General features: G+C 34.9%; 1 protein-coding gene and 1 long non-coding RNA gene across 2 annotated transcripts; both read left to right on the plus strand.

Moving 5' to 3' along the window:
* The first annotated feature begins 4,087 nt into the window (after window positions 1–4,087).
* LOC144425692 (E-selectin-like) lies at window positions 4,088–13,666 on the plus strand. Its single transcript, XM_078115206.1, has 6 exons — window positions 4,088–4,308; window positions 9,632–9,895; window positions 11,027–11,251; window positions 11,335–11,559; window positions 12,923–13,156; window positions 13,605–13,666. The coding sequence occupies exons 1-6, from the start codon at window positions 4,215–4,217 to the stop codon at window positions 13,664–13,666; spliced, it is 1,104 nt and encodes a 367-aa protein (XP_077971332.1). The 5' UTR covers window positions 4,088–4,214.
* Window positions 13,667–18,880: 5,214 nt separating this feature from the next.
* LOC144425648 (uncharacterized) lies at window positions 18,881–24,571 on the plus strand. Its single transcript, XR_013477575.1, has 3 exons — window positions 18,881–19,051; window positions 23,816–24,013; window positions 24,428–24,571. It is a non-coding gene; the product is annotated as an uncharacterized LOC144425648 (long non-coding RNA).
* The last annotated feature ends 350 nt before the right edge of the window (window positions 24,572–24,921 follow it).

Below are 24,921 nucleotides of genomic sequence, written 5' to 3' on the forward strand. Positions count from 1 at the left end.
CAATCTTCTGTTCAATCGGGTATAGTTAACCTATACACCAATTTCCACAACCTTAAAAAATTGTGCTACACTGTTGTTGTTCATGAAAAGTATAAAAGAGGGGCACGTGGGAGAAGTGGGACACGACATTCTTGATCCCCAAAAAAGTTTTTTCCAAGTGCATATACAATCCGTCAAAATTTTTTTGAGGGACACGTGGGACAAACTCGCATGGAAAAAGTGGCCCGAAATTTTTGAGACACCCATCAAAGGAAGTTTCCGAACTTTCGTTCGATTTTCGTTGAAGCAGTTTTAGAAAATTTATAAGTATATATAAAAGTAAGTCGGTAAGCGTCAAAAATTCCGATAAAAAGAAAGAATCAAAATCATCAAAAAATATTTTCGTGATAAATTTGCACAGGTCGCATGGATTATCATTTTCACAGGACCTGGTAATATAGCAGTCCGGGTACCGGTACTACTGGATACTATAGTACCATAAGTTACGATAGTCTACAGGTTCAGCTTTGTCCAGAAAAAATGATGTTTGGGGAAATTGTGGGTAAAATATTTCGTATCCATATATTTGAGCATTGCTCCCTTGTTACTATGTCTTAGTCGTGAGCCCAGGATTTTTTTAAAAATATGTCTTAACAATCAAGATTTTGGGCTGTAACACTCAAGATTTTGGGCTGTTTACATTGCCCGCTACGCTAATTGTAACATCTTATTCATGGAATCATATGTGAGAGTGAAATGTTTTGTACCGAGTTGGAGTGTTTTTGTTCGAATATACAGTGCACCAATGAAACGAGTGGTCAAAGTCATTCGAACTTGAACAACTTCGGCAAGAAATTACTTTTTTAGCAAAGAAAAAAAAAACATAGCGATATTTTTTCAATGAAAGAACTGACATGCAATTTTTGTTGCGAAGGCCGCAGCAAATCCGGTATGACGATTGTCCAGATCGCCGGATTCTGTCGTGTCATTTGCAAAATAAAGAGAAGGAAGATTCAGCGATGAGAAAGAGTTTGTAATTAATTCGTTAATAATTAATAGTTATATATGTCTGATAATATTTCCGGAAGAATGAGATAAATTGAAAATATTTGTCATCCGTTTTTCACGTGTCTATACGTCTTTCGCACTGAACAAGTCTATGCATTAGGAGTCAATTTTAGATAAGAATCTACAATAGTTGGGAAAAATTGGCATTGCCCATCGTTGGTGGGCATGGGACTTTGAACCTAGATTTTAACTTGCGATGTCATCCTCTTAAATCTAAAGCTTTAGTCACCCATCATCACATAGCCATCATTAACATAAAATATATGTATGGGATTTTTTTCTGAAGTTGTGGGTCGGAGAACAACATTTTCAATTCAAAAGAGCATCAAGTTCTTCGTAAACACCAGAAAATGTGACTAATACTTCTCAAAAACTATGAATTCTGGTGATGAAAATGCTGCATACAATAAAATAATATATATTATATTGTCCATGATTCAACATTAATTTCATTATGGTGATGTTGTTCAACAGATCCGTATTTTGTCAACATTTTCGGGAAGTTTTGTCAAAATCACTTCTCACTATGTCAATTATACGCAAATATTTTTACGTTCTTTCTGATACATACAATGATTTCACGCTCTTAATGCATTGCAAACCAACGTCGGTCACATGCCATGCTCTTATTGGAGTTTTTTAGATTGGTTTACTTGTCACTTTAATAAAGCCGAATTTAAAATAGAAAATTGCAAATCCGCAAGTAAAACCAACGCCTTGACACTTTACATGTACACCATTTAGTGGCGGTATTGCGTGAATACTATTTCTTATCAGAGATCTCGGATGCTTTTTGTCTTGTACATATTAAATAGCCTGTTTAAAATTACCATGTTTCTCGAATGGAACTATAAAAGTGGGATCTTGAAAAACTGTCAATGAGAAGAAACATGAAAGAGTGTCTGAGCGGTTGTCTGAATTTCGTTATTTTTTTTTAATTTATACGAAAATGGAAAAAGGAAGACAATGCCCGGGAAAGCATCCTATTAAAGTCGTATTGTTTACTCTAAACGTTAAATACTCGAAAGCAATTCAATGAGTATCTGCCGTACAAGGATCCGTGATGGTACCTCGCTAACTTGTAATTGACTGTCGTATTGACAAGTTTTATTTTGTTTCCCTTCCACACACACATAACTTGTTCCGTTATCGTAGTTTCTCGTTAATTGCGTAAAATACTCTTATGCGTATTGGTGATACGGTAGTTTGCCTTGCTATTTCATTAAAAACTTGAAACCAATGTATACGATTAACAATATGATTCAACGTAGTCGCAGACTGGTTGTTTTTCAGATATCCTAATGCTTATCTAGTAATCGACTGCTTTGTAACTTTTGGTAAGTTTAGATACCTAATGTCACTTACAGACGGTAGCTGAACTAATAGTTTGCCAAGTCACATGAAGTATAATATTGTCATATTTCTCACTACAGTATAGTCCCAGGTGAAGTTCTTGAATTTTGAATGCTAAAAAATGCCTGCTATTTGCATTACATCATGGGTGCACAACTTCAATGAGGATATGTGTCAAAGTTTCTCAATATGAGTTTGTCGCGTGTCACGGCACGTTCGAATAACTGTTGGTATATATTGTAAAGGAAATTCCTTGAAACACAAAACGAATAATTATTCACTGTAACAATTTGATGTTGAAGTTCCAATTGAGCGCCAGCGTCAGCAATATATTTAACATCCACACTTGATGATCTTCGAACGAATTCATTTGCGACTTCCGGCTATTGAGATCTTGAAAGCGTTTTGAAAAGTTCACACGAAGGTCCCCCAACATTTGTGTGAATAAACATGGTAATTTAGTTTATCGATGTTAACGTGAGTTGATTATGTATGTCTAAAGAAGTCTGATATTGGTCAGACGAAACGTTACAGAAATATATTTGGGTGAGTGTGCAGCAAGACTAATGAATCACTTAGGATTAAAGTGAGTTGTTATGATTTATTATAAATACAATTTTAATCAAACCATTTGCGTACTACGTTCGACCTTATGGCGTGTCACATTGGGCACGCGTGTCCCGTGTTGTGCACCCTTGCATTGTATGTCTAAAGATTTCAAGGTGCTTTAGATTGAAGATATGTACCAATATCACTTTTATTGTAGATTCTTATCTAAAATTGACTCCTAATGCATAGACTTGTTCAGTGCGAAAGACGTATAGACACGTGAGAACCGTAGCGTGTCTTAGACTGGTTTTTCAAGAACAGTCAAATATTTCAATTGGGTTGGTGTTATTTGGGCAATCGTATTTTGCAAGAATAGTTCTTGCAACCATCACGATTACAATCTTTTCGATTAAACTTTTAGCGAAACAGTACTTTTACTTACCTAAATGATCGTGTTCATTTCTATTAATATATGTATCTACAGTATGAATATTTTTACTAATAAACAATGCAGTAAACGACAGCCTGTTTCATATCAATTGAATATTTCCTACAATTATCATAAATTATGCATGTATATTCTACGAAAACAACCACAATAAAACCACCACCACGTAAAAAGTCAATTTTTCAAAATTTTGCTCCGTGTTAAATTATAAATTATATATATTAAAACTACATGGGATTTCAAAAGCTTTGACAAAGTTTACAACGAAAAAATCCACATAATATCACATTATTTATCTGTTTTAGTTTGTGTCATCATTAAATCTATTTTAACCAAAAATTTAATCTATTTTAACCAAAAAAGTACGTTATTCATATATATATATAGGAATCTGTAGGGGTAGCGTTTTTCAAGATGATAAAGTATCGCGTCAGCTAGTATATCTTGGCGACCAGTGTCTGTCTATCTCAGAAAACAGAACCCCAGTAAGTGTAAGATGTGGTATGTGGCTTTGACATTCAAGTTGTTCCAGATCAGTACACGGCGTTAAAACAATGAGCGTAAATTATATATTGTGATGTCACTGATTATGCCTAAATGAGCGATGGTGATTTGTTGATCAGCAGGGATCTTATGCTAGCACGTGCTTCGTAAGATTTCCCGCCTTTCTTTCCTCGGTTGCCTGTGAAGAGTAACGGTCAGAAAGATTCGCACGGTGCCAATTATTTTCTTCGTTAAGGGTGAAGTATTTTCTTGGAGATTTAAGCGATATAGCACATTCTAATGTCCAACTAATGGACTTGTCGTTGACCGCGATATGGAACAATTCAAGTTCCATTATTTCAATCGGAGGTTCTGTCTGATCTTTTGGAAACTTTTTTTCCTGATTTACATTTCCACGTCCGTAGAAGGTGAGTAAATGTTCCTAACGTCACTTTATTTTTTTTACCAGTATTTGTATAGCGACGCTTCTTGATAGCTGATCGCGATTTCTGCCACTAAATCCTTGGTTTCGAAATTTACGGTCTTAATGAAGTTTCAATATTGGAACAAATTCCCCTGTGCTAAATCAAGGATCTTCTCTTTTTTGAACATTGTAATCTCGAGGGATATTGTGCACGCCACTGGTAACAGAAGGCCCACTTTTTAGTCAGTAAATTTTACGTTATGAAATAGGCTACTGATAATCATAGACTGTTTTGTGATTGTTTTGAGTAAGTAAAGTAGCAGTATCTGAAAACTACTTTCAATTTGCTGGAGCTCCTCGTTTCAAATTTAGAGAAAAATACAAATTTGCAATTTTAGCAGTTTTTAGCACCATTTAAACAAGAATATTCCATGTTCGATTGCTCCCATTGTTGCTGTTGGTGTGTCGCCCACATCCTTGCATCAGTAACGTTCAGACGTTAGACCTAAATTATTCAAGTAAGCCAGAAGTGGAACTTAACAGTTTTTTATTTTTATTATGTCAATGCTGTAAACATAGTATAAAATTAAATAGTGCACATCATAAAAAATATTAAACGATCCATAATTTATTGATTTGGTATCGTATTGCCGTACGGTAATTACCTGCCTATGTACAGGTAGCTAGTCCAATAAGCGTTAGAAATACGCTCGCCACCGCACCTCTAATTACCCTACGTGGGTTCGCAGGTTCGAATCCCATACGGTATGGTTATGTGCGAGAGGATTGCTGGACTCCTCGAGGCCGTAGGGTGGTTCACGTAACCGCTGGTCGGTTACGGCTTCCTCCACCATCAAGTCCATGCTTCCGAAAACAAGTAACTAACTAATCCCATACCCGACATGGAATGGTAACGGACGAGAGGCCGTGGTTCGCCATATGGTTAAGCCGTCTTATCGGCTTTCCTCTCCCCCGGGATGAATATGTGAACCTTATCCTAATAGTTCAGTCAATAGTTATACACACCCTACAGTCCTATCCCGATACGGTACTTTAACATAGCCTATGTAGTTCCTACATTTTTCAATTGAGTAAATATTGTGCTATCAATCTGTATGTTACCGGTAATTCCGAATGCGACTAAACTATTTTCACTCAGCATTACGATACCGGTACTTACCTTCCGACCAAAGTTATCCTCTGTGACGTAGGTCGCCTCCATGGTAACCACTTGTATACAACTGTACACAAGGAACCCTGATACGGTGCATAATTTTGCAATCATATTTGTGCTGTTTATTTGCTGATAAATGTACTAACTTATATTTATGTAAAGTGTGAATATTACTTGTCCTGCACGAAATGCATTCATTGCGAAGTGCTTATGATATATAACAATAAAAAAAAAATTCGAACATCGGATATTTAGTAAATTTCTCGCTAAACTTTCAATAACAACTCAGTTCAACAAATAAGTTACCTTTCTGGGTCGGCGTCTACAATACCGATCACGTTACAAAAAGAAGAACAGGTGACACACTGCACATTTTATATATTTTTCAAGTTCAAATATGAGCAATTTAAAAAAATGTATATTCTCGTTTTTGACTTAATTTTTCCGTTTTTTTGTGACAACATTTTATTTATTTATTTATTTAGTGTCAATAAAAGCTTTTGGTAAAACTATAAACAATCCTACAATTGTTCTGACACAATGTTTCGGAACTCGTCAGCTGGCAATAATGTTCGATCCATTTCACAACTTGATCGCAATATAATCGTATTGTTTCTATACTCTTTCTATGCTCCGGAATTTTCTCTTGTCAGGTTTAATTAAAACAAGCCCAATGGAACATATCGCAATAAAAATTCTCCAATATTTTCACATTTTTCGACCAATACTTATTTTCTAATTTATTTCAACACATTGGTAAAAATTAGGCTATGGTGTAAAATGGTCATTTTATTCGAAATTTGATGAGAAGATTAGTAATGGATTATTTTATTTAAAATGAATTCAGTATCTGGGCCTTTGTTGCAGTCGAAGGCCTTTGTTTCATTCCATTGATACCAACCAACTGAAGTTGCGATAAAATAAGTACATTTACGAAAGCATTTATTTAAACGTTAAATGAAACGTTTTCTGGATTTAAGAAAATATTTTAATACATTAGCGGTATCATTGTTTTATATATAGGGTGTAGAGCAATGTATTAAACTTTCTCCGTCACGTAAACCAATGTAGGTTCGACCTTTCACTCTTCGGAGCACCAAGAATGATCGCGTGGCGAAACAATCAGAAATCCTCAAACAAACGTACATTTTTAAAACCACAGAAAGGCATGGACGCTGTCACTAAATTCAGAGTTCAAAAGTACACATTCCGAGCGCGATCACGCCACTCGGTATCACTGCTGACTTCTTGGGCCAAGTTGCCAATTTATAATACCTATATTATTCTAGGTGTATCAGCGTACATCGTGTTGGGCGATAAAACAATTTTACCACTATAACTCAACAACCCATGGGATTCCATGGACGCAGATATGTTTTTCAAATCGGATCCACCGATAATATTAACAGGAGAGTGATGCTTAAATATATGGATACAAAAACCAAAGCGAAGCAGTAGTCTACCTTACTTTTTACAGTACCGGTACCTTAAAAAAACTCGAAATACCAATCACATAAAGTTTTAAAGTGGATAACAGATATAACCTTCTAGCGAAAAATACAATCCGTAACCATCATAATTTCAAAGCAATTAATCCAGTAGTTGATGAGGAAAGCGATTATTTTCACGCAATTACGGTTATTGCTTTTCCAACCCCAGTGAGAATGAAAAATTGATGCAAGAAGGAAATTTGGCGGAAATTATAGCTTATCGACATAAAGATGGCCTGAACAACCACATTAAAACCATACCCGAGCTTATAAAAATACCAATAATTGAAAGAGTCTGTTTACAAACTTTAGGGTATATATTGCGCGATCCATCTCCCGATTGAACCATTTTGGCAATCCGTTATTAAATGTTATTTTATGATGATTTTATTAACAAGAGAGCAACGCTTAAATATAGGCCCAAAGAGACGAGAGCGAATCAGTCCTTACCTGTACCTTTGATGCTACCGGTACCATCAAGAAAATTCTAGATTTTCAGTAGCAGGAATTTTGCAGAATCAAAACGTACAGCCAGTCTTCACGTGGACTAAAATCCGTGTTCTCATGGATAAAAATACAGAGAAATTTTGGACGAAATATCAAATTTAATAGAATTCATACAAAATTTATGATAAATAAATAAAATAAAAATAAATAAAAAAATAAAAGTAATAGCCTTCTAGAAAAAAATTCCATCTTCAACTACTGAAAATTTCAAAGCAATTTAAAAACGTGTCAAAGAACAAGAACATAATAATAAAACGATCGCTATGTCCACTACGTGTCCAATTATTAGAGGTAAGGCGAAGAGCTTAAAGTTTTCAATCAATCATTTATTTTGGTTCTCTGACATAAATAAAACAAAAAGTAAACAGACAAAACAAAATGCAGAGATACCTGGGAGACGGGCATAACTTACGTGCCCGCCCACCAAAAAAGAATAAAACAAACACAGAAAAACGCCATCTACAATCGGGCAGTACTTTGAAAGCAATTTAACAAAAAACAGCAAATTGAAGTAAATAATTGAATGCAATAAACTTCTACTTTTTAAATGGAAATTAAAATGTGAGACGTGTATGTGTAACATAACAGTGCTTTTCCTACAAAAACATGGAACATAAAAAAAAACACTCCCTGACGCAAAACGGTGATGCTGTAGGCCTAGTTCATCAATTTCCTTGCAAAAACAACACAGGGACAAAAAATTGTTACTAAAAAAACAAGCTTGGTAATGAATGTTCCATAGCAGTCTATGCACAATGGATTTCATGGATTGGGGTATCGGGTTCTTCTGTCGTTTTCGATTAGTTCAATTTAAAATCATTGTATCCGTTCCAATGCTTCCAACATCAATATCGAATTTCCATGAACGACCACCATTCCAACAGATGCAGTGGTCCAATCTTTTCTGCACTCCGTTCCATCATCCACAACCAGTTTCTTAAAAAGATCGAAACCTCGCAATATACCCGTAACAGATCGTCCACCATTAACTTTAAATCCAAACTTTTATTCATGAACTTCTTCAATTCTGGTGGATGGGCTTTGCTCTTGTTGATATTACGCGATACAAATACCAAAACACACAGCGCGTAGAATTCTCTAGTCTTTCAAGCAGACACGTCCACACCTGCCGACGGTCGGAACGGAGATGTTTTTTGGACAATTTCTCTCAGGGTGCGTAAAAAATATCAACTCCTGCGCGTAAATTTGCATTTATAAATTCGAACACTTTTACTTGCATTGTGAATCCCTAAAAAACGTAATATTGGGTGGTTCACGTAACCGCTGGTCGGTTACGGCTTCCTCCACCACCAAGTCCATGCTTCCGAAAACAAACAATACAGTAAAACTAATCCCATACCCGACTTGGAATGGTAACCGGACGAGAGGCCGTGGTTCGCCATATGGATAAGCCGTCTTATCGGCTTCCCTCTCCCCCGGGATAAATATGTAAATCCTATCCTATTTTAATCATAAAGTTTTGTGAACAGGAAACAAGCTGTTGCTGGCGGTATATAATGATAATTTTTCGGAGTTGTAATGTTATTTGTCGCGAAAATACAGCAAAAAGTTTGTAAATTGTATCACCAATATTTAATGATGATGATGTTTTTTTTTAATTTTACATAAATTTCTATGGTAAATCTTAAACAGTATTTGTCATGCTGTCCTTTAAAAACACTCAGCCACCATCTGTCAGATGATGACTTTTTTGATTTACACCCTGCGAGGGTGTGAGTAGATTTAGTAGTATTATCTCAATATAAATGGCGGATTACACATGAATGAAGCAGTCCTCAGTTATACTTATTTATTATTGAGAATAAAACCGTTCTCAACATAATCAATATACAGATATAGATGCATAACCAGCCAAATGTCTAAAAATTTCTGGATAAATTGAATGTTTATTTATTTATGCCCCTAGAAATGTTTCAAAGTCCAATTGTGGGCGTAATTAAATAGTTATTAAAGCATGAATGAATCTTGGCATCAAACCTCATGCCCAAGAGATAAGCAAAGTTGCATTAAGATCTGTATATCAAATATTGTCCACAAATCTTTTACATGCTTAAGAATAATTTCAAATTTAGGTGGAAACGTTTAAAAGCAATTGTCACAATTTGTAAGTTGCAGTAATATTTTTACTTTTTCAGCTGGTGGTATAACACCCCCAATGACTTGTCAACCGCATTATTCCTTGTTTCCGAGCTATGTTAAGCAAATTGGAAATTGGCAAATAACTTGTGAAAACAAGAATGGTGATGCAGGATATGGAACAATCTGTAGATATCATTGTATAAATAATCGTATGATTACTGCAATTCGAGAATATCGTCATATACAGTGTTGGATGATGTGGGACCAGAATGCACAAAAACTTATCACCACATGGAATGGTGGTTTGGGGAAATGTGGATGTGAGTCTAAAATTATGTTAATATAGTGGTTTGAATTTGAAATTTGTATTACAGCCTTTATGTTTTATTCTAGCTCTGAACTATTAATTCAGTCAATTTCTGTTCAAAGGAACACATAATTAACCTTGCTTATGCTATCGGGACATACTTTAAATTATATTGGTAATTACTTTGTGTGGGTTGTCTGCTTTTAATGAAGTATAGATGCTAGCTAAAGGATTGTGTAGTCTCCACTGGACTAATAACTGGTTAGTTCTTCTCATAGTCATTCTCCCACCTGGCCTGGATCTGTAACCAGGCGAGAGATTGTGGTATACTGATAAATTGTATATCTTATTGATTAACCTCACCTCACCCAGGAAAATTATGAAAAATTCTTTCTCATTCTGAATGGTGAAGAGATTGCATCAAGGCTTTTAGGCAAGTAGTATTTCAACATCAGCTTCCAGGTAGTAAGTGATAAATGTGGATCAGCTACATAATACAAGGCTTTAAAAACTGTCAATGAGGTGGACAAAATCTAAAAATGCCACCAATCCACCATTTATGTTAGTGTAGGGATGTAAGCCTTACAAAAATCTTGCTTTTATCATACTAACCAGAAATAGGAAAGCGATTGATTGAGACTGTTTAGTCTGGGATATTTGATATGTTTGTTTAATATTGAAATTAACTTTAACGTTTCAATTAATGTTTGAAATGTAAGTATTAGAAAATTATAAATGTGAATAAATAATTAGATGATTAGGAACTCGTGCCATTAAAATTTCTGGTAGCTTGGCCCCAGTTATATTTAATATGCTTAACTTGCCTCTAGCTCTGGGCCAGATCTAACAAAACACAGCTCTATGGCTCTAGGCTTCGATCCCCCAGCTTCGTTCATCTTTCTTACTCGGGACAAGCTTTTATATATATAGTTTTCATAGATTAAGTAGATATATAGAAATATTAATATAAAACTTTTCTGTCCTATTTTAAAATAAGCTATATTCGTTAAAAATGTTATATACCAGTAACTATAATTTATTCTATTAGAGAATATTTGCTTTACTTGTGATATGGAATGCTAATGAAAGATCAAGTTATCTATGGTTTATTCTTAATATTATTTAAATCTAATTTATTTTTCAGTTGTAACCTGTAAAAGCACTCCATATCTGTACGGAATTCGTATGCCTTCGAAATGTGACCCTCCTAAAGATGAAGAATTAGGATATTTTCTACACACTGTTTGCAATTATCCATGTTCAACTACCGCAGGTATCAATACTATTGTATGCACTAAGCATGAAAATCCAACTCGGAAACAGATCCCTAATGTAGGATATTGGAAAGCATGGGTTCAACAATGTAAACGTGAGTTAAATGTTCTTTTACAAATGTCTCCAACCCACTTTTAATTTGATAAGTTTATAAAATTCTTTATGCTTGTTTTACAGCTAATGATTGTACATCTTCACCTCGTCTTATGCCTCGTTCACAAATCCTAGAATGTGACAAAGAAGTTGACGAATACAATGGAATTTATAAATTCAACACTTCATGCACAGTGTTGTGTGATCAGAATTACAATGTTACTCACAGAAAACCGCTGTTGTGTTTGAATAAGCATTATCAATATACTTTAGATTCTGAATGGTGGCCTGATGCACCAACTTGTGTCAGTAAGTATATGGATACAATTGAAAATCTGAATGTCATTCTCTTAGACATAATTAGTAGTGCCAGATAGATTGTTTACTTTGGAGTTATACTCTTTACATTTATTTTTGACTTGATGAGCTAAAAATTCATGTCATTTCCTTGGTATAATCAGGATTGAGCAAATGAAAAGTTATTAGTACAGCATAGCTATACTGCTAGACACAATCAAGGGTCCTTCATTAACTCAAAAATTTCATTAATTAGGGTTAATATTTTATGGCATTTTTTGTTAAGATCGCAACACAATAAAACATAGCAGTATTGGTTTCATTTGGTGAAAAAATTAAAATACAGCATGATGTATAATATCACATTATGCTTTGAGCTATAAATTACGACTGGGCGAAATACATCTTTTTTACTGGAATTGAGTGATGATTTTGATGTCATTGCTTGTACAATATTGTTGCAATCTGCAAATATGCAGTAATCAAAGATAATGTAGTAAAATACATAGTCACCTTAACTTATGATTTTCATTAAATTCATATTCACACTTTGTTTAAAAATTTATACTGCATACATACAGATACATGCATACAGCCATGACAGTTTAGTTACCGAACTAAGGTATCTGGCTATTGCAGTTGGGTGTGGGTGTGATTATCAGTTAAATCTTAAAGCGACAAGCGATAGTTGCTTTATTCATAAAACATGTTCTATTTATTAAATACATTTTGCATGACCTATTCATAATATTTGTAATTCGTTCAGCAATATCAGTAAATTGTTGTAATGAAATGCATTTTGTTTGCCTCATTCAATCTCTCCACAACTGTCGACAATAACAATATTATTAAACAATGTGCATCTTTTGACAGCGGGAGTGATGAAAAAGATTTGTAAATTTTACCATTACTTTCAACTTTGAATCGATTGAATACCCTTACTAAGTTGAGACTTTTTTGTGAGCATGTAAACACATGTAATTATAATTAGGGGAGGTTACTTAGAATTTACGGCTATCTACCAAAGTGTGGGGTTGGCATGGTTTGAAAACCATGTATTACACATGCTGTTGCGCATCTTTTTATAGTTTATTGAAATGAAACAGATCTTGAAAATAAATCTATTAACTTATTGTTCTCTGATACCATTGCGGCCTTTTGGAAAATTATAATTGTCTTTCCTTGGATGTATTCACACAAGAAAAATAGACATGTATAAATTATTTTTTTTTTATATGTGATGGTGTTTTTTAGTTTTATGATATTGCTTTGAGGCTGTGTGACAGGTATTTGTACGTTTATTTGTCGCTTTAAGTTTTGCAATACTGATATTTAGAAACTTCTAACTAAAGTAAAATGTCCTATTTTAATTAAGGAAAAACTCTTGATTGTGCTCCACTCTATGATCCACTGAATCGCGAAGAAGAATCATTTTATTGCCTGGCTGATAATGAAAATGCTTGTCAACTGATTTGCACTGAGGATCGATATGTTTTTGGTCCAAGATTAATATTTTGTGAACCACATGGGGGTGCTATGGATGAATATGGATTAAACGGATATTGGAAAGGTGAAGGATTTAAGCATTCAATGATGCCAAATTGCAATGGTATGTATGACATTTTTAATTATTACCCAAATACTTTAACACAAATCAGTAGCAGTCGTTTAGTATTTTGTTGGGTTCATTATGTTTCTGAGCATTAATAAAAAATCACTTGTTCTAAAATTTCATATTTGTTAACACTTTCCGTGCCGTGGTCAGTTTTTTAATTTATACCGATCTGTACCATGATGAAAACAAGAGACCTTCTCTCATATATATTTTTTTGAATGGAAATGGGGTGAGGGGGAACCTAAAAATGACGTTGCTTTTCGGTCACATAGATACATCAAGCGTAAGTGGATTAACTAATAAAAACTCACTCAGCAGAATAATAATTGTTTTTGGCAATATTATTTGGTAGAATTGCGACCTTCAACTGAGAAGTATAACCGAACTTCATATTTCACCAAATTTCATATGGTCTAGATCAGTGGTTCTTAAACTTTTTCAGTCTCAGAGCCGCATTTCAAACGTCAAAGCTCTCAAGAGTCGCACACAAACAACGCAAGGTAAAATAGCAACAATCATTAAGAGCGTATTCAAAATACCAAATCATCTTAACAACACGACACACGTAACAACTAGGGCTGGACAAAATATTCGAATAATAAAATATTCGAATTGCATTTTACTATTCGAATATCAGGTACCACAGGCCTGCACCGCTCTGCTTGGACACCGAACTCGCACGTCTCCAACTCAATCGTGAATTGTGCAAGATTTCCCAACGGCGCTCGCTATCAGAAAAAAAAACGACAAATTTGAAAAGTCGTCATTGCGTTGTGTGGTTATATGCTTATATTTGATCCTAACGTATTGTTTCAATTCCATATTATCAAAAAATGTACCGACCGGCGACCGTTCCGTAAATGTAGAAACGCCAAACTAGATTAAGTATTTAAAATAAATTTCTCAGATTTTAAACTCCGCATGCTTGGTGACATGTCATTAGCCATTTCTTGCATCACCGAACATAAAGTTGATCACAATGAAATGTTAAAATGACTTTTCGCTGTTAGAAAACTCTAGTTATATAAATAGCATAGATTTAAAAATGACCAAAAGTTTTTCCAAAAGCTGGTATGAGTTACTTGTATGAAAAACACTCATTAAGTTGTAACCAGATAAGAAATGTCATAGCCTACTTTATTTAAAGCACTTTGTATTACCTCTTCAGTGATCCCTTCCATCCCTGGCCAAGTAATGTTTCGAATATGTAAACATTTTACCTGACCATACATGACCGTTGAGCAAAGAGTAGAACATAAATTCAATCGATAATTTCGTTGTAACAATGCACACTAACTCGTTCACGAATTGTTGCATCTATTATCTTCGAAATGATTACAATTATTGAATTTTGAAGCATATGGGCAGTAATAATTAAGCCTTATTAAGGCATGAAATAATCAAAATCATTAAGTGAAGTGCTGAATTTGCAAATTCCGTAAACAATCGGTGACGAGGAAGATCAAAGCCAAGGCAGAGGATAAAACTCAGAATAAAATTAATTAGGTTTTGAAATCAGCCCTTAATGTATTCAACAGCTGTTGCTGATGTGAACGCAAGGGTATACTAGAAATATGTAACTTCGATATCCGGCGACCCCTTATTCTTGCAAAAAAAAGAGAAAGGACGGGAATATAGAACACCAACTTTGGAATATCGCCGCCGAAACGATCGCGGTGACAAAGGCAATCAGCGATTATGATGAAATTAACTATTAACCAGTAAAAAACGCTTTATTGCCGACTATTCAATGTTTCTATTAATTTCCAAATGAAGTATCGACCTCCGACGTTCTGGATCCCTGGTATGTATAAAAAATATTCATTATCCGAATATTCGTTAAATATATTTAAATTATTCGATTCGACTAACAGCTATTTAATTTGGCTTTGATTTCTAATAAGTTTGTCAAAGCGGGTCGTAATCGTGGAGGATGCAAGGTGCAGTAGCTGATTGAGATGATCGCAAGATATTTCGGGACTATTTTTGATTACGGGAACAAAATTAAAATGCTCTAGAAATTAAAATATTCATTGAGTTATTTGATTTATGCATAATATTCGGAAATGCGACAAAATCCACTAAAGCAAGCCAATGATTACAGCCATTTCTAAAATCTTTCCAAGTGAAAAGTGTCCGATTGGACGCGAAAACGCTTACTGTTGCGTCAGTATTGCATCTTGTAGATTAGTCAACGCTACGCAAATGAACACGGGGGAATCCATTCGACGAACTAATAGACTTCCGCATTTTAATTTCAAGTCAATGATTAGTTTTCAATGGAAAATTTTCTTTGAAAGTAATTATTTTTTAAAGCATTAACAAGAGCCGCAGGAAAGGTTGTTGAGAGCCGCATGCGGCTCTCAAACCCTAGTTTGAGAATCACCGGTTTAGATGCTCTTAAATTCAAACAAAAAAGCTGGAATCATCATACAAAAATAGGTTGTATCGTGGTTTAGACTCTAAAGAGTGTTTAACTAGTGCATTGCCAGGCTTAACGACCGATTATTCCCATATACTATAAAAATATATTACAAAATAAACTAAATACGTTCAACCTATTTTCCGCTGATGCACCCATACTGGTGTTTGTAACTTACCGTATGCTTTCGAATTGGGGTACTGAAAGTGTCAATATAGACTATTATTGCATAGGGAATTGATTGCATTCGTTGCTTTCTGAACTTTTTGTACAGTAGTGATTATAGAGTGACGTCTACAAAACCGTCATGTGACATTCCAAATTTGTAAATTCTGAATGGGTCCTCAACGAGCAATTCTGTTTTAGGAAGTTATGTAGTAGTTATTTCACTTAGATCACTAATCTTTTTGGTTTCACAAAATTCATTGGGGGATGTTTTTACCAGACTAAGTAGCAGCCAAGTAACGATTAGCATTAGTATTTAAATAAGACATTAAAGGCAAGTTTATTCACTTATAATTAACCGAGTTATTAATAATTACAGAGCAGGGCTGGGTAAAATATTCATTTAGCAAACTATTAGATACCTGGTAACATGTGACTTGGACATGGCACGTCAATAACGCTGAATCAAATGATTGGATTGCACAACGCAATTTTACACGTATTTTTCGCTTTCATTAAAAATGAGTATTTTTGTTTTTTTATTTACCGTATTTTCTGGCGAATTAGTCGCTTTTCTAGACCCAAATTTTTGGCCTGATTTTTTGGGGGGGGGGGGTGCATCACAAGTGAACGGCTATTACTGATACACGTGGGATTGCAATTTGTGAAAATCTTTTATTTGTGAAACATCTTTTATTTCAGCAATTATTCTCCTTAAATCACTTTTCCTCAACATATGTTTTGTGCCGCACACGAGGACAACAATAATTATTTTATTGTTTTCAAACAATGGCACTTGTTACATATATACGAGTTATTAAATAAGCATGTGTGACAAGATGCTAAGATAAATAAGGGAGTGAAAATGTGAACCAAATTTTCTTGATTGAAAAGAGGCATTGAAAAGAGGCAACTACTAAAAATAAAACAGAAACACCATTCAAATTTTATTTTAGGATAGCCTGTGATAGATTAAAGATGATTCTTAGACATTGCAAATCGCAAAAGCATTTTGTGTTCCACAACTATGATATTTAATTTAAAGTATATTTAATTCATTTTTGAAATAAACTCTACTCTGTGGTAAACTCTGACTTGATAAGGTTTTTTCTCATGGTGATATCCTCAAAATAATGAGCATTGCGATGGAGCAGAATAAGTGTTGCAGCAACAGCTCAGTATGTTTTTACTTTGCAAAAATACAAATCAAAACAACATATAATCTTACATATTTATGTCCACGGATTTTTATAACAGCGATAAAGAATTGCCCAGAGCGCAAAATTATGTATCAAAACTAAATATAATCAGGCAGTTTATCTCACATTATTATGTCCGCGTATTGCTATGTTACATCAAGTACAATTGGATTAAAATTGAAAGACAGTTTGAATTACCGTAGTTGTATATTACGCTACAAGAAAAGTCATATGGGCTATTTCAACGAATGCGCAAACGCGGAAACCGCTAAGAAGCCGTTGCATGGAAATTTGAGATTTGGATGCGATTTTACTGCCAGTTTTGGCAGGTTGTATGAAAAAACCCATTTTTTCAGGCTTAAAAATGGGCCTCGTCTTATTTACCAGGTAGACTTATTTGCCTGAAATACGATATTTCTTTCTTGTATCTCCATTTCTCCAAATTTAAATGATTAATTATGCACCAATGTCGTGTGAGTATCATCGTTTCATCAAGACAGCGAATTCAGGAGCCAGCCATAAAGATATTGTTAATTTTTGAATTTTACGAAGCGATCTATCAAAACCGACATGCAAGATAATAATCATAATGAATTTATTTGAAAATTTTAGCTGCAAATTCCTTCCTATAATTTTCCTCAGAGAATCGTCGCCAGTGATCACATATCGTAATATCAGAGTTTGTCAGAACGAGCAGTTCTCGATGTCTCAATGATGGAATGAATACCTTCACTAGGGTTACCATTGAAATTTGTAAATGTGGATAATAAACTGACTGTGTTAAAATTCTGTTGTTTTCGATGTTATTTCTTCTTCACATAGAGTTCGGTTTTACAATTAACCCACGTTGAGTCTGCAAAGGTTTTCCCTGGTGAGAAAATAGCCTGCGACCAAAAAAGGTTGGGAAACACTGTTGTAGAGCCTAAGTGAAAGAATGAATGAAAACTAATTGTAATAAAAGTGTTGATTTTTGATTTTGATATATCCGACAATGACGTATTATCTACATTCAATTGTAGCATGCCGTCGATATGTAAATTATCTAACTTTTTTTTATGTCCAAACCGGGTGTAAAACAGCATGTGGATGGATTTCTTCAGTTTATTGAGTAAAACTAATGCGGTTTCACGATTTGAAAATTGGCCATGTTTGATAGTTGATCTCTCAAATCCTTCCTTCATTTCATCGGTAAAAGTTGAAACCAAGTGCGATGACGTCAATTGGTCTCAACACAATTTTTGCCATGCTATATAGGTTGATATTTTAATAAATGATAGCAGCAACTTCCAATGCAGTATAGTTAAATTAGGTGAGTTATTGACTATGTCACTCACGCCTTCCCACATTTGTAACAAGAGAGAGAGAAAAAACGCTGCAAATATCTGAACTCGAATTTCTCCAATCTTTTTTGGGACGTTTTTTTTAATAATGTATAGATATGTTTGTGGCATATGACGTAGACTATATATATGCCGTGGCACGGAAAGTTTTGAGTAGCGCTGGCAAAATAGTTCTAATGTTTGTAAATGATTCTTTTTGTGTGATCCCTGAATCCTATCACGATGTAACAATGCTCATATACTTAAATGTTCCCAATTTCGAAAAATATTGAATTTTTTTAGGATAGGATTTTCATATTTAACCCAAGGGGGGAGATGAAAGTCGACAACACTTAATTATATGTTATACTACGGCCCCTGGTCCTGTTACCAGTTTATGTTGAGTATGGGATTAGTTAGCTAGGTATTTGTTTCAGATGCATGAACTTGAAGCTGTGAGCTGGTCATGCGAACCTCTATAAGACGGCAGGGGGTCTACTAATCCTCTCTCATAAATTCCTCTTTTTTTCTTATTTTCCAGACAGGACCTGTGATTACATTGCAATGATGGATGAAAGTAAATTTGGTGTGATGGAATCATGTACATATCCAAGAAGTGATGGTAAACCTATAGTGGGAACGGTGTGCCATTATCATTGTCCAGTTGGAACACATGCTGTGCCCAAGGGTGACAAAATTAAAGCGACATGTATCACTGATTTTTTGAAAAGTTACATTCCTCCTGATGCTGGCGTGGTAAAAGTGGAATATTATCCATGTGTTGGTAAGCTCTGACCGAAATTCTTGCACATCAAGATGAATTTTTGTGATATACTTTAGGAATAATCCGATATCACCTTTTTGCTGATTCTGATACGTTGTGCTGTAAAATTGATGATATCAATATATTTGAAATATTGATACGTCTATATTTCAAATTGGCAGTATTCTCGATATTGTGATAGTATGAAGTTTTCAACCTTCATCATTATCTTTGGATTGATATATTTTATAAAGTATTCGACGTCTAACGGCTGTTATTAGACTTCGTACTTTCATTTATCCTGATTTTAATATAAAAGTCAGTGTCAATCATAATGTGGCTCGTGCACTGATAACAATTCTTGACCACTACTAGATAAAGTGATATATGGCCTTTGGGTTTTTCAGTCTAGACCAGTGGTTGGCAACCTTTTTTAAGTGACGGACCGGTAAAGCCTGACGAAAATTTTGGCGGACCACCTTTTATACAATAAATTATACGCGTTAGGAAACTTATGTTGACAATATACTGAAAAACGAAAGGGATGCTATTTAATGCGAGATCTGTATTTATTTGCTGGTCATTAACTGTTCCAATATTTGAGATATGGTCGACACCGACACATGTAACGTGTTTTTACATCCAGCCTACTTGGATATTTTGTTTTTGTAGTTATCAATATTGAAAACCAGGCCTCACATTAATAAGATGTTGGGATAGGTAACAATGCTTGAAAACTTTCTGTCTCTAGTCTGGGTATTGATTGATGTTTGATTGAACATTTGATTATATTATTGTTTGTTTTGCCATAACTAATTTTTTACCCGATGTTTCAACTTTATGATTATCCTGATTTCTGAAGTATAGAATTAGCACTGACTAGTCATGACAGGTCAGCTATGAGCAAGTAGTGGAGTAGTCACTAGTCACGTTCCTAGCGAGAATCATTTTGTTCGGGAGGTCTTATTCCGACTGATGTGAGAACAATTGACCCAGCGTCAATGCGACATAATGACATGTGAATTGGTTGTGAAGTCAGACATGCTGCTGAACTGCGTTGTGTTTGTCTGGTTTGGTGCTTTTTTTAGTCGTGGAGTATGTGGTTAGATTGTAGAGGTTTCATTAGGGCCTTGTCCGTTTCTGTGTCACCTCTCTGCGGACGTGTAGTAACCTTTCCGCGGACTGGCGATGGGCCGCGGCCCGGTGGTTGCCGACCACTGGTCTAGACCAGGGGTTCTCAAACTTTTGGTGTTGCGGAGCCCCTGAAAAGGTTGACCATTATTCGCGGAGCCCCAAAAGAAATGTTAAAATTGTAGCTTTCCGATAAATATTCCTGAGTTAGTTAAAAAAAACTTAACTTAATTTAAACGCTAAACCTCTCTTTAATGGGGTTAATGCAAGTCATAAATAAATCAAAATTTCAAAGATAAATTATATATACTCTTACTAAAGCTGTAAATTTGACACTTGACAAACATATTAATAAACTAGGGGTCGAATCTTTTCCCTTTTGACATTTTCGGAAGACTTAAAACTAAAAGGCTGCTAATAACGTGCGCGATTGCATTTTGTTACAATCACCGATAGTTTTCGTCAGCATGGCATGTTAAACATCTTTACGCCAGTGTTTATTCTCCCTAAATCAAAAATTATCTTCAGCTTATACACGTATTGTTCCACAATGACGACGATGATTGCTTTTTTGTTCTCGTGGGAATTATGAGTTCAATGTGAAAAACATGTTACCGTATATAGTCATCGGCGACGAAATGCTAAAAATAATAATTAATAATAAAGAGGTAAATCCGCAACTCAAATTTCTTGATTGAAAAACGGCATTCCAAAATATTAAATTTCAAAATAAAAGATCACACTATAAGTTTGGTTTTAGCAGACTCACGTCAGATTAAAAACGCTTTTATAGGCATTGTAAATCACAAAATTTGGTGTAATGTTAGGTTTTCTTTGGTTATTCGTAGTACAGTAACTGAGAAATCGAAACACAGTCAATTGTGTGCGCGATTTATCTTTTTTTTATTCTGAAACTACCGACGGAGCCGCATGCATTAAAATAAATTTCAATCGTATTTTGCCCAGATCTTGTGATTTTTTTAACGGCGATATCTTGCTTAATAATAATCTCGAGTGCAAAAGAACAAATCAAGTTTGACAAATTCCAAGATCGCAAAAATACGACTCCAATTTATTCATAGGTGGCAGTATATCACGTATTTTATGTTATTTTAGAGTAGCATTCCTTCATTTTAGTAATCCTAATAGTAATCGCGAATGAAACTTGAGTAACTATGAGTACAATTGAATTATTACGACGAGACACTTTAAATGCTCGCATCGGCCATACATTGAATATTTTACGCAACAGAAATCTCGTTATCCGTTTTTATATTCGCAAAGAATGTTGCGCGGAAATTTCCGATTCAAATCCCCACCTCTTGAGAATCCTGGCTGCGCTCCAGCTTATAAATAATGTCATTTTTCGATTCCGCCTCTTTGCCATATTTCGAAGCTATAATGTTGTCAAATTTTATCAAAGCTGTTATTGTTTCTTTGAACAGTTACAAAACTAGTCATTATTTTAAAAAGTAATCGGATAGCTCACGGAGCCCCTAGGTTTCTCTCTCGGAGCCCTGGCGGCTCCGTCGGTAGTTTCAGAATGGAAAAATAGGTACATTGCGCGCACAATTGACTGTGTTTCGGTTTCGCAGTTACTACGACGAATAACCAAAGAAAACCCAACATAACACCAAATTTTTGATTCACAATGTCTATGAACGTGTTTTTAATCTGACGTGAGTCTGCTGAAACAAAACTTATAGTGTTATCTCCCATTTTAAGTTTTAGTTTTAATATTTCAGTATGCCGCTTTTCAATCAAGAAATTTGAGTTGCGGATTTACCTTTTATTATTTATTATTTTTAGCATTTCGTCTCCGGTGACTATAATATGGTAACATGTTTTTCACATTGAACTCATAATTCCCCACGAGAACAAAAAAGCAATACTCGTCGTCATTGTGGAACAATACATCATACATGTATATGTCGAGGAAAATTTTTGATTTAGGGAGAATAAACACCACCATGCTGACGAAAACAATCGGCGATCGTAACAAAATGCAATCGAGTACGTTATTAGCGGCCTTTTAAGTCTTTCAAAAATATCTAAAGGTAAAAGATCCGACCCCTAATTTATTAATATATATTTGTCAAGTATCAAGTTTACAGCTTTAGTATATATAATTCATCTTTTACATTTAGATTCATTTATGACTTGTATTAACCCTATTAAAAGAGGTTAAGCATTTAAAATAAGTACAGTACTTTTGACTTACTCAGGTATATTATTCGGAAAGTAACAATTTTAACATTTATTTTGGGGCTCCGTGAATAATAGTCAACTTTTTCAAGGGCTCCGCAACACAAAAAGTTTGAGAACCCCTGGTCTAGACAACAAAGCAGTTATCTCTGTTAACTCACAAGTACAGTACACCATGTTCACAGGTTATTGCAATGCTCAAGTTAATGGGTTGTTCAGAGTGATTAATACTACCTTTTGGCACTAAATAAGATAGGATTCACATATTTATCTTGGAGGAGAGGAAAGGCGATAAGATGGCTTAATCATATGGCGAACCACGTCCTCTCGTCCGGTTACCAGTCCAGGTCGGGTATGGGATCAGTTAGCCAGTTATTTTTTTTCGGAAGCATGGGCTTGATGGTGAAGGAAGCCGTAACCGACCAGCAGTTACGTGAACCACCCTACGGCGGCGAGGAGTCCAGCAATCCTCACGCACATGATCATCCCCGCATGGGATTCGAACCTGCGAACTCACAAAGGGTAATCAGAGATGCGGTGGCGAGCGTATTCCTAACGCTTAGCACGATGCGCCACACCGCCGTGCCGGTGCTTCGGTGGGTAAATTAGTTCGATGAGTATGATTCTACTGTAAGGCAGGGCAACTCAACTATTTTTACTGAAGATTCGCATACGAAACTTCAAAATTATTTGGGTCCGGTGTTTCCAGAAATTATATTTCAGCATCCTTAATAATAAACGCGCACTTCCTTGACCGGCTAATGATTATTAGCTAATCAAGATTGTTTATTATGGTGTTACAGTTCTTTTCATATATATTCGAAACCATATCATTATAACAATATCAACAAAGTCATTTTTTAAAATTAAACTTGTAAAGTGGGGCTAATGATCCAAAATGAAGAATTAGGTGCGGTCCGAATCAAATACTCGAAAGGTCCGGAATCGGACTGCTGTCCGCCAGTTGAGTAGCCCTGCCGTAAGGAACACGCATTAGTGCTTAAATGTCAAACTGTGACTTTTTGTGCACTTTTCAGCGTCTTTTTATGACTATACTATTTGTTTGTAAATGTATACACACTAAATGTAAACACTTTCAATATGTAACGTGCCTGTCCAGTGGCGAATGCAGGAGTAGGTTGAGGGGGCATTTAAAATTTTGTGATGCCATGATATGATGTCACATTTTGAATTTCCCGAATTCAATGCGTAACCTATCAAAACGCAAAAAGTATGTATATTTGGTAATAATATGAATTTGAATAAAAATGTTGTAAGAAAAAAAATTATTTGTATTGAACCGAACGCCAGACATTGAAGCCAACTATCATTTCTCACTTTTAAACTAGTTGTTCAGCTTACTACTTGAATATGTGATACTAAGCAACATTTTTCATAAAAATTTAATTGAAATAAATATATACTTAATATTGATCGATTTTTTTACAGATATTTTTTGTGAACAAATCACGGTAGATAATCCTGATGTTGAGATATTCTGTTCAAACTCAGTTTATTATAATTCACGATGTTTTTTTACGTGTAAAACCGGTTTATTGAATGCAGACATCGATGAGGTAACATGTCTGGATCATAATAATGATGGAGTTGGGGATTGGTCTCCAGGATCCTTTCCTGGTTGTCAAGGTTTGCTTCAATTTTTGCATCCAACCTAAATGTCATGGAACAGGGAAATTTTTCTTTGTAATTATAATAACATCAATAATCATGATGTATATTTGTATACTGATATTTGTTTGACTTGGTATTATTGTCGCTGCGGTATATCAGGTGAAATTTAGACTAGGAAGCTAAACTTACCAAAAGCAAAGGACAATTTAACTTTCTTTAAACAGAAGTATTTAGTTGTTTGGAGTCTTATAATTTGGATTTAAAATCTTTAGCCAATCTTGTACTTGTGTACAGAGTGGATATTTCAATTTCTTGTCTGACTATAAACATATTTAATATTTAATTTTCCAATATGCTGTATAACTCAATGATGTTTATTACATTGATTTCTAATCGCACCAGTTCATATGAATTGTTTTTTAATTAAAGCTGTTGAGTGTCCGAAACTTGATGATATATCTGCACTACAAGCCAGCTGCACAAATTCCAATTATCTCGGATCTTCATGCACTTTGACTTGTGATCCCGGACTTTACTTAGATTCTAATGGCCAAAACACAATATTGTGCGTTGACCCGGATGATGATAGAATTGGTACTTGGGATTCTGTTATTCCTATGTGCAAACGTGAGTGATTTGTATATGATATTATCAATACATTTAGCTCTCTCATCAAAATAGAAAATTTTTCAGTGACACCATTTGACATAATAATCCCTTTGTAATATCTATCACACTAGCATGTAAGGAGTCCCACCACTATTTGTTGGAGGGGTCACCCTGATTAAATACAAAGTAGTGTCTTTATCAGTAAAAACAAAGTGGTTTTAGCAAAATTAAAAATGAACTGAGACCTCATAAGTTCATAATTGAGCAAGCTTCAAGCTTAAATGATTGTTTTTTTTAACCGGCTGGATTGGGTA

The sequence above is a fragment of the Styela clava genome, chromosome 8 (genome assembly GCF_964204865.1).
Source record: "Styela clava chromosome 8, kaStyClav1.hap1.2, whole genome shotgun sequence".
NCBI lineage: Eukaryota > Metazoa > Chordata > Ascidiacea > Stolidobranchia > Styelidae > Styela > Styela clava.